The sequence below is a fragment of the Columba livia genome, chromosome 3 (assembly GCF_036013475.1).
Source record: "Columba livia isolate bColLiv1 breed racing homer chromosome 3, bColLiv1.pat.W.v2, whole genome shotgun sequence".
Classification (NCBI taxonomy): Eukaryota; Metazoa; Chordata; class Aves; order Columbiformes; family Columbidae; genus Columba; species Columba livia.
The window spans coordinates 93591281-93602839 of NC_088604.1; the positions used below are offsets into that span (position 1 = coordinate 93591281).

Consider the following 11559-nt stretch of genomic DNA (forward strand, 5'->3'; position numbering starts at 1 on the left):
ATGTTGATAATGTTTCATGGAGTTACAGGATGACTGTATCATACCCAGTTTTTAATAAGACAAATCAAAGTATCTATGTACTTTGTGGGTTATGGTGTGTTGTTTTTTAATGTACTTTTTGGAAAGGCCAGTCAAATTTTCAATTTGCGGTGCACGTATTTTCACACCAACGGCAGGTGAAGAAACTAATGTTCCCCTTTTGCCCCAAGTGGGCCAGTTTGAGGCACTGATCTTTATCTTGTTTATTTTGGGTGATGCAGAGGAAGGAAGAGGGGTAGTTTTGTTTGTTTGTTTTTTAAAGTAAAAATAAGTCTGATGGAAACAGCTTGGTGTTTTTAGTACAGACCAGCTGCCTGACCAGGTTCACTGCATGTCTCCTCAGCCAGATTTCCCAAAAAACTAAGGGGCTGATCTCTGGTATGGGATGTCGGTGGGGCAGTTGCATTTGGGTGCCAGCACTGCTTCAGAAATCGGTTTTTGACACATTCTGGCCTTTGTTCTCTATGCCGTCTCTATGCGAGATGTTAACACTCTAAGCCTTGGTTCTGTTGGTGTTGTATTTGTAGAAGGTACATTATTTCCTTCTATGTGCTAGCAATCTGAGCCATTTTAAGTTGGCCTGAGTAGTTTGTTGAGAGGTCACACAACCTTACTTTATGCTTGATTATCTACTTGAAGAAAAAAAACCTGCCATGTGATACTGTTCTTGCTTATCTTTTTGCCTATCTATATACGTTATATACATATCTATAAATGTTGTGTTCTTTTTCTATACTATGAAAACTTGGTTCAGGAGTGTTAAGGTGATGTGTCAGATGGTTGCCTGGTGGCAGCCTTTGTGTGGACCTGCTATTAATGTCCCCTCTGGGCTGGATCTTTGCTGTTTCCAGTGCTCTGAGTATTGAAAGAGCAGCTCCTACAGCAAGTGAGCACCTTGCCAAGGTGAATGGCTGGAAATGTCTAATGGGCAACAGCTGAGGTGGTCCCACTTATCTGGGCAACTTCCTAGAGAAGCGGTTATACAGGGTGTTTCATAAAGATGAACTAATTTTGAAGCAGTATGTTTAACAGTGGCAACATGTTACGATCATACAAAAATTTACAAATGGTTTAGTGAGTTATCAAGTGGTAATCATTTGAAACTTTATGCCCTGCATTTTTAAGTGCTAGGAGTTTCATTCAAGGGCAGTTTGTGGTTGCAGAGATCTAGTGATTTCAAATTGGCTTCATCTTTTTGAAGTGCCTGTGTTGACGCATCAATGGGTGAATCTAGTTTGAATGGGCTACAAGCAGACGTTTTAGGCTTTTGATTTTTCTAAGTCAGGTACAAAGCATTGTTCTGCTGTCTGCTGCGTATTTCTGGCTGCTGTTTGTAGATACTCCAGCACACTGTGCACTGTTTCATTCAGTCTCCTGATACTGCACTTGCAATAATGACTTTTTTTCCTAACTAAAAAAAAAAAAAAAAAGCAACCACCATACCAACATCAAAAACCTTCCTTCTTGTCAGTGCTTCTCTTGCAGACCTCCAATATAATAATTTAAAACTTTCTGTATGGTTATCTAAACTTAGTTTTGTATGTGAAACTTGCTTTTTTCCAAAGCCAGGAATAGGTTCAGATAACAAAGTATTAACAAGTTAAAGCACTGGTTGTCTTTTGAGACACGTAGTAAAAACTTTAAGTGTGTTGTACCAGTAGCTAGTGTTTTCATGTCAGGCAGCATTTCTTTGAATGCTCATTAAATTAATATAGTATTCCAATAAAGTAAGCTATTAACAGTATTGAATGCATAGAAACAATTGCTGAATATTGAAGGGTGTTATCCATAGGTATGTTGGATGTGAATATAAACATGTGTTGATGCAAAATTAATTCCACGGTTAAGGTTTATGAGATACTTACGTTTCAAAGGATTTATTCCTCCCATCAGCTTGAAGAGAGTCTGACCATTGGAGCAATACTGTTGGTTTTGGTGTTGTTTGTGGTGTGTTTTTCTTTTTATTTTGTTTGTTTGTGGCTTGTTATTTTTTTTTTAAAAATAACTTTTTACTACCACCAGCCCTTTTGAGGGGAGAAAGGAAGTGAACCAAACAGATACAGCCCCACCAGTCTGATTGCAGTCAATATGCAGGGCTATCTAGAACAAATGTTGTAGGAAAGGCAAACTAAGAAGTAGGAGATGCTGGAAATCATATAAAAGGTGCTGTTGGTTTATAGCAGACTCTCTACATGGCAGACTAGTTGTTTTTCTTTGATTTTCAGTTTTAAAGTTTCTTTTAAACACTGAGGCAAATAGAGTAGAGCAAATCTAGCCAGACTTCAGAGAAATTCCTGGTATGTTTGTTCCCTCCCTCTTTTTCTGCCATTGTGTTTAATGGAACATAAGTGACTTAAGAGAAGCTTTATGGTGGTGTAAAATAGCCACGCTCAAGAGAATTCTGCTTCTCTGGCAGTTATAAGAACATTAAGCAGTATAAATATGCATCATCATAAAACCAAAACAAAACACTAAAAAAACAACAACAAACCACAGAGACAAAAAAACCCCCACAATTATGTTTAAGTAATTTTCCTCTTCTGAATTAACAGTTCTCCAAAGCAAGTTTTTGGTGATACATACTGCTTAGTATTTTTAAAGATAAGCTATTTCAGATAGAGCAAGTATTCCTTTGGGAAAAGGGAGTTTGCAAGAACCAAGAGAGCAGCTCTGTGGAAATATATTTCAGTGAAAGAATATATTTTCTGGGCAATCTGGGTCTCAAGGCTAATATTTGTATTTAAAGTGAAGAAGAAAGGAAACGCATATTGGAATAGCCAGTGACTTTGGTTTGGTACTCCTGGGACATGAGGATTATCTTGGGAGTGTTCTCCAAAACAGGCACATTAAGTCTCTAGATGAAGGCCAAACTGGTCTGCCTCTCTCGTAGAATCATTTTGGTTGGAAAAGACCCTGAAGATCAGAGAGTCCAACCATAACCTAACTCTAGCACTAAACCATGTCCATAAGAACCTCGTCTGAACGCCTTTTAAACACCTCCAGGAATGGCGACTCCACCACTTCCCTGGGCAGCCTGTTCCACTGCTCTCCGTAGCCGCAAGCTTGTGCACAGTCTGGAAGCACGTGTACCCGAATCTCTATTCATTTATTGCTGTATTCACAAATAACAGAGGAGGAAGGCTTTGGGGCAGCTTATAGTAATGTGCAGTTTAAACATGATACCTTGTTGAACAGAATTGAACTTGAGCCCTACAGAAGCATCCTTGGCACTTTAATTCATTCTTTCTCTAAGACCCACTGAAAAATGTCACTAGGACTGTGCCAAATCCCTTTCCCATGGTTTTATGAAAGACTCTAGTTGAACATGGCCCTTCATTTTTATAGCCAAACACTTCCTTAAAACCATATGCTGGAGTGTTACTATCTGAGCTTGCTTTTAGCTGTACAACTCTTAAATACCAGTCTTTATAAGAACCAAAAGTAGACTTCTTTCTAGACAGAGTAATGGTATTCAGACCTGTCTGAGTTAGTGGTGAAAGAAAAATCTTTCCTCCACAGAGATTTCTTAGAAACATGATGAAATTCAATCTCTCTCTTGACATTTGGATGTAAATTGCTGAGTCTGCTCTGAGTACGCCAGTTCCCATTCTTCCTTTTCCTGGTTCAATGTTCCTTCTAAGAGTGTAATGCTCCCTTCATTGTGCCTGCCTAACGTTGTCTGTGACAGCACCTCCAGAAAACCATGTGGTTACAAAACAAGCAACATCTATACCAATCACATAAGTTGGTTTGTGTTTTTTTTTTCTTTAATACTTTGCTGTCATAGTCTCCAAGAAATTACAAATGCTCATTTGGTTCAGTAAGATGTTAGTTAGGGCAAGTACCCTGGAAGGCTTTGGTCATCTGTTTTAAACTTGAATCTTTTGGAACCCATATGAATACTCAGATCATTTAGCTGTTTCAAATGGTGTTTTGTCTGTTTTACGTTATTTAGTGAGGCTTTTCTTAGAGAGCAAGTAGAATATAAAGATTGCTGTAAAGATCAAAATTATGGTGTTGCATAGCTATGGCTATAAGTGCTTTGCCTCACTGAAGTTGCAGAATGTAAGGTGAAGGTTTGGGAAGAGTTATATAGCGTAATGTGTTTATTTAGGAACAATGTATTTTGAACAATTTTAAGTGTTCCTGTTGGAGCTTAAAGTCAGTGAACACAATTGTAGGTGTTATGCAGCAACTTAGGACTGTATCATACTGTTTTCTGGGAAACAGCAATGATAAAGAAAAAAAACTTGGTTTGATTTTACAGATGTTTAATCCAGTATCAGTGGAAATTATTCATCTGCACTCGGTCAGTGTCTGATGCTCAAATATTTCTGTTGTGGAACTGGGAGTACACCCTCCTAAACCTTTGCAGTGAACTCTGCTTCTGACTCATTCTGTTGCTCTGAAGTGACTGTAGCTCTTTGCCTTCCCAGGCCCCTGCAGTCTGCTAGCAAAAATTTTCTTGTAAATTTTAAAGATTGTTGATGGACTTTCTGGTGACGTGTACTAGAATTGTCCCTAGCTTTTTGGCAAAAGTGTTATCACAGATGTCTAAAATGAAGGAGAGAAAAATAAACTAGAGGGAATAAAACCTGTTCTTATTTATTGTGATGCTTGTGGAGTTGGGAAGTACACTTCATAATGAAGTACAAGATACAATATTAAGGCATTACTCAGTTCCAAGACATGTTAATTTTTAACCCTGTCCATGTTTCCCCTCCCATTTCTTTTTGTGCTTGGTAGAAGAGGTGGGGTAATGACATTGTCTCTGGAATTCTGAGGCCACCCAAGGCTCTCTTTGCTCTCTTTTATTGCTAGCGAACCACAAAACAGCACCTTTCTCAGTGCACCTATGTAATTTGGAAAATTTTTGCTTCATTTAGAGCAGATGATATGAAAATGGTGATAGAAAAAAATCTACTTTTAAGAGCTATGAAGTCCTTTCACTTCTAAGGTGACATACCTTGAACAGTAATGTGTTTCTGAGGCTGGATTCTTGTCTCCTTATTTGTCTGAGAAGTGCTGCGATGGTATGGAGACCAGATTTATAAAGAGTAGGAATTACATTACTTATGTGAATAAGAATAATATTTAAAGTTATATCAAGAGAGGAAAGACGGTGAAAGAAAACCTCTCTTTTTCCAGATAGGGACTGATTACAGCAATTGGAAGCACTGAATTCTGGCTGTACCCACGTACAAAATGCTGCTGGTCATGTGAAGTTTATGCCACAAACCACCGACATCCAGGGACGCCAAATCCAAGATCGACCCTTTGTTCTTAACACACTATTAATTTTGGATAGGAGAAAAGACAGCTATATGAGTTAGGGAGAGGGGTTTAGCTTTAATTTTGGATTGCCAGGCTTTTTGTACTCATTGATACTGACCACAGAAGGGGTTTTGAGCATGTATGAAATTATTATAATGGGCAGACAGAACTTTGTGGAAAAACACTGTATTGCATCTTAAGTAATTTGTGTATTGAGTTACTATGTTATATTTTAATTATCAACACTATTTGCTTGATCTGGTAAAAATAATTACTATTTCATTCTGGAAAATGATATTTGAGCTTGTGACCACCATTTTTACATTGTAAGGCTTCATTATTCTTGAAATTTAGGGCCACCTGCTTCTTAAGACAATATTCCTCTTGCCAGACCATAAGGAGGTGGAGCTGCCAAACTTAAGGGAGTAGCCATCTCCGTTGCAAAGTCAATAGTCTCTAATGTTTCTAACTTTAAAGCAATAACTCTTTCACCTTTAAAAAAAAAAAAAAGTGCCTTGGTGGGTGACTGAACAAGGTAGAATTACTTGTGGCAAGATCAAAGCAATACAGTTTTGAGGGAGTCTGAAGTTATTGGATTTCAGTGTATTTCTCCTCTTTCTGTTGCTACTGAAAGGGAAAAAAAAACCCCTCAGTTTACTTAAGAATAAAATATTCAGTATGGTACAAAGTAGCTTATAAATGGTCTGCGCCACAGCAGATGTGTGTGTATCTTGTGGGATGTTTGTCTTAAGACTCAGATAACACACTGAAGAGAGATGAGCACTGTTCTTTGCACGGCTAAACTAAGACATTTGAACTCTGCTTAGCCAGGGAGCTTAGACCAGCCACAGACATGACCAGAAGTAGCAGCTTTTGCAGGATGTGTTGATGTGGATGAAGAGACCTGCCAAGTGGAGTCCGGCTGCGGAGATCCACAACAAGTTTTGTGTGGCCTCAACCCTAGAATCGTATCCTCCTTGTGTACCCAAAAGCAAGTAGAGGATGTGTCATGGAAGTAAGCAGGTGTAGCAATTATCAGCCACAGAAATAGAAAAGTCAAAGAAAAGATGACTTGCTGTTAGTTTCCAAATTAATTTGATTGCTTCTGTCACAGGCTTGGGGCAGAAAGTGCCTTTCTTTTATGCTGTGGTATAGGGTGACGTACCCTGATGAAACCGTCTTTCTCTTTGGACTGATGGTTTGCATCCTGTCTGCTGTTTTGAAGGGGTACTGCTGTTAAAACATGAGAAGGCAGCCTGGCAGCAGTGTAGAAAATCTGTGGTGAAAATCCTAAGGGAATTACTGAAGAGTATGAGGTCTACTGTGTCTTCTGCTGACCTGTCTGGCACTTCCTGTGACCCCTGTTTTCTGCATTATTAATTTTCTGTTTATTTTGTAAAATAAGGAAAGGAGGGTTTCGCTATAGATTAAAGCCTCATTTGTTCTTCAGTATCAGGTTATTAGCCTACCTAAATTCTTAGTTTAGTAAGAGGAGGTTAAAGACGGAGAGAGTAGATGTAGACCTTCCATTAGATTTTGTTTTTCTGATTAGTAGCTGCTGCCTTTTAGCTGTTCTTTTAACTTCTTTATTTCAGTCACCTAGGTAGAAAACTTGTGTGTAGTCTTCCTGCAGGGTCTCACTACTTAATAATGTACTTAATTATAGTTTATATTTTTGGTAAGGCAAGTCCTGTGTGGTTGAGATAATTGCAGTTGTGTTGCCCACAGTGATTAATTCTACTCTGAATCACGTGTTGAACCAGTGTGACAGGTTTTAATAACAATGTCCTGTTAATAGAAATTTTCGTAACAATGAATGATCCTCTTGGAACATTGGCTTAGGATTAATGAGCTGCTCTTGCACCCTGGATGTACATTTCATTGAACTGATCAGCATCAGCACTTGAAGTAGACTTGAATTCTCCTTGTCCTTGCAAGTCCTTTGCTCTCAGGCAATACTGAGTTGTATAACTGCAGAGGAGGAGTATTTGATGATAGGAGAGCAATGTAGGTACTTTATCAAAAGTTTGACTGACACAGTATTTCAAAAACAGTGATATGTCTTGTTATTCATTCCTTCTGCTGCACTGTGTTTTGCAGGGATGTTTACATAATATGTACTTGCTGTGATGGGCTTCGGTTTTGTTTCATATAGTTATAAACATAATTGTATATATTACTTAACATAAAGTTCATGCATCAGCTGCTCTGTGACAACAAAGATATGAATTTGTGAAGTGTCACTTCCTACACAGTGACTGATGTGCATATGTCTTTGTTTCCTTCTCCATAACAGGGTAATAGCTCTTGGCAGAAGAGAACGGTTGCACTTCTGACGGACAGAATATTGTTTTCTGTTCGGTGAAATATCTTTCACTAGTGGCACTTAAAGTAGGGTTAATATAATTTGTACCAACATTGGAAAAATGTACAATTCCTTTTTAAATTTGTCTTGTTTCTTAAAAATCAGTGTATATGCTTGGAGATGTTCTCATAAAGTAAGAAATGTTTCTTAAAGTCACTAATTGCTTTCTTTGACTCTGTCCTAGTTTCTTAGGTATTTGTTTCATGTTTCTTGTGGATTTGTTTCATGTAGGTGTAACAGTGAGAGTCTGCACAAGATGCCAGAGGAGTGGCTAAGCAGTGTGTTAGAAGAAATTAAATCTTGTGATCCTTCGTCTACATTATGTGCAACCAGACGGAGCGCAGGAATTCCATTCTATATCCAGGTACCAACTAATATTATTACCTCTGACTTTTAAATTTTTTTTTTTTTATGTTCTTTCTGGTGAATCCCCTTACGCATTTTTCTTACTTCAGCCACTTTGGTCAAACAGTTGCTTTTTTAATACAGATTTTTATTGTCGTTGTGCAACCAAGAAGCCACATATAATTAAACTATGTTTCACGCTGTTTAGCGCTGCAGCTCTGTTGATGCTTGAGGTAGGTTTGAAAAGCATCTCAGAAGACCAAGCTTAGGCTCTGTGTGGCCACTGTAATAATTCTGGCAAATTAATAAATTAATTCACAGATTAAGTAAGGCTGTGTTAACCATGTAACTCTGTGGTTCTTCCATGCAAAGTGGGAAGGTGGTAAAATATGAACAGACCCTCACAGAATTGTGGTGGCCTAGAAAACACTGCAAAGACATTGGGAGGCCCCTTCAACAAAAATAAAGCAGGATCAAGTAACGGTCACTCTCACGGGTGTGTAGTGAATGACTAGGTGGGGTGTGGGACCGCACTCCGGTGGTCTCCCCAGGGTACCCTCAGCTCCACATGTCCCAGCCTCTGGCTTCTGCTGAGCTCAGAACTGATGACTGATCCTGGGCTGGTTTCATCTCTGCTGGAACCATGTGCCTTGCAGTGCTCTGCAGCAGCTCATCTGCAGCCTCCTGGGCTCAGTTGCTGTAGAGTTGCTCCTGCAAATTACACTTACCTGTTTTCATTCATTAAAGCAGCCGTGACTGCTTTTCCCTAAATTAATTTCCGTCATTTTCATTTCCAACCAGTTTTCTAAGACAGGAGTCCAAGATTAACTACACGATTTGTAGCTTTCTCCACTCACAGAAGTATAGTCTCAAGCACGTTCCAAGAATCTGTGGGGCTGCTGGGAGCAAGTTCTTCCTGCCAGGATAATTCATCTTGCTTGTTTTCTGTTCCGAGTTCACCCTGAGAAAGTTGAGGAAGCCTGCTTCTGTCTGACCTCTCTTGTGTCGCTCACAGCCTGCTCCTGGCTTTGCTAAGTGTGTGTGTGCCTGGCAGCAGAGATCAGAAGTAGGGCACTGGTTTTAGAGATGCTTTTCTATTTCACTTTCAGCGGTTAAGGTTCTTTCCCATTTATTTTCGAAAGTTGCCTGCGAGACAAATTTGGTGATGGGTTTTTGGTTTCCCCACTCACACCACAGAAGTCGAATCCAGTGGGAGTCAACTCACGTTAACCCTGAGAGCGTTACGCTGTCTGGTGTGAGGACTAAGTGGACCCAATGGGATCCCATTGCCGAAAACGTGTGTAGTCTGCAGTTGGCCTACATTACTGAGGCCATATGGCAAAGCTTGCGCGGTGCCATAGCTGTTCGGATAAACGGGTCAGATGCTTCTATTTTGACAGCTCTGGAAGAGCGCAAAGTTAGTCTAGTCAATTAATGAGAAGGTTTGAAATGAACATTGGGATTATTCTGAAATCTATTTTTGAATTGTAATTTTATTGTAAAGAGAGGCAACAGTGTTCTTTGGCTGTAGTTCTGAATGTGCCTGTAGCACTCAGTAAATTGAATTAAGTCTTAAATAGCATGTTACATTTAGATAATTAAAATACAAGTGGTAATGCATATCCTAACAGTACTGTAATAAGGTTATTTTATTAATGCATAAAATCGAGACTCAGTGTGGTCTCTTTGCCATCTGCTTCCTGTGACATTTATTCTTGTTTTACTAAAACACATCTGTTTTAATGATAATATGTAGTTTTTAAGGTTATGAGCATTTTAAATGACCTATTTAAAATAGAAATATTATTACCTAATGTCAATAATACAACGTTAAGAGCCTCAATTAGTGGGTGAGGAAATGGTGGGAAAATACTAGTTACAGCTTTAACCTTTTTAGGGTATGAAACTTTAGTCTTCGGTTCATTCTCCTCTATTATATACTTAATGAATACTTTTCTATTTTCCCTTCCTTCTCTTTCTCCCATCATTAAAGATACTGATAAAGTGATAGTGACTACTTCTGGGTTTCTGCCTGAACTCTGTACTTCATTTGGCTTCCAGTTGATGGTTTGGTTGTTCGTATGTGATGTAAAATGCTATTAAATATCTTGCTTGAAGTGATACCAAACAGACTCTGGGCCCTAAAACACAAATGGATAATAATTTTTTATTAGAAACAAGAGATGTATGATTGCCCATTTGTTCCAAGTTGGACAAATTCAACAAGTGCTACTAGTCAGAAAGATTGTTTTAACTCCAGTGCTGAATTTTTTCATCTCAGCTGGGTGACCTACCCATTGAACTACTGTTGGAGATTGATGCATCTCTTCCCTCCTTTTAAAAGTGTGCTGCTTGTTTTATCCTAGTTTGCAAACCACGATTTATTCTTTGGTCAGCCCATGTCATGTTAAACATGTATGTTATTAAACTAAAAATATGTGCATACTAGGAAATGGAAGTATGTATAAATGGCAGATACTTTCACTATAATAAATATTACGATTTTTTTTGGTGTGTGATAAATTATCTGTTACATGCAAGCAAATTTTCTTAGGCAGATGGATAGTGCATGAGCAAAGTTTTCTTACTGAAATGTTGAATGCTAAGAGGCTTTGAACAAACTAAGAGTTAAAACAGAAACTTGCCTTTTGCAAGTTTTTCTTTAGTACTTACGTATGGTCAGAAGGTAGGCTGCCATATGGTAAATATAGGGATACGGAGCAGAACTGGTAGTAAAGAAAAATGACCAGAAACACCCATGGTTGTTGTTTATTTTTTCTTTCTGTAGGCTTTGTTAGCTTCAGAACCGAAGAAGAAAACAGATTTGCTGAAAATGACAATGAAAGAATTGATATCTTTAGCTGCACCTTTGAATGAACCATCCAGCGTAATTCCACAGGTAAAATACAGCCTCTCATGAAAAGGCGAATGTCAAAAAAGTCTTTATGTTGCTTCAGTTAAGGAAATTTGTGTGTGTGTTTTAATAAGGTTACTTTGTTTATATTATCTCTAGCTAGATTTTAAAATGTTTACGTGTGCAAAGGTTTTGGAGTCACTGGAATTTGCAAGTGCGTAAGATACTGAAAACAGATTGGGCATAATTTCAGTTGTGGTTTTTTTTGGTGCAGCAAATATAGTCCTATTCATTTTGAATTTACATGATCAGCTTCCTTCCTGTAGTATATTTCTAAACAAAAAGGTAATTTCCTTTTTACAAGGAAATGAACAAGCAAGCATTTGTTTACATTTAGAATGAGTTGCATTAATCATATTGTATGCAGTAAAATATTATATGAAAAGTGATTTTATGCATATTTAGTAACTTCTAGAACTTAAAGAAATACATTTAGAATGCATAAAAAAATAATTTAAGTCAAGAGCTTTATCTTCATAACGTTGTTATCAAATACTTAATCTTTCTGTTTGTAAATGCAAGCCATAATTTGTTGACAATACATAGAAGTATGTTCTAATGGCTCTGCCAGATCTTCTGCTGGTATAAATTTATGAAGCCTTGTCAAAGCCCGTGAAGCTGT

The 11559-nt window shown here is 38.1% G+C and overlaps 1 protein-coding gene across 22 annotated transcripts in view; it reads left to right on the forward strand.

Moving 5' to 3' along the window:
- The window catches only part of THADA (THADA armadillo repeat containing), a 167798-nt gene that overhangs the window by 24702 nt on the left and 131537 nt on the right, over window positions 1-11559 (forward strand). For all 22 annotated transcript variants that reach the window (XR_010471580.1, XR_010471583.1, XR_010471582.1 and 19 more), the window contains 2 exons: window positions 7910-8042; window positions 10812-10922. Coding sequence is in view for 19 of the 22 variants with exons in the window: in XM_065058283.1 (XP_064914355.1) it covers window positions 7910-8042; window positions 10812-10922 (244 nt within the window). In the remaining 3 variants the exon portion in view is untranslated. The remainder of the gene's footprint in view (window positions 1-7909; window positions 8043-10811; window positions 10923-11559) is intronic.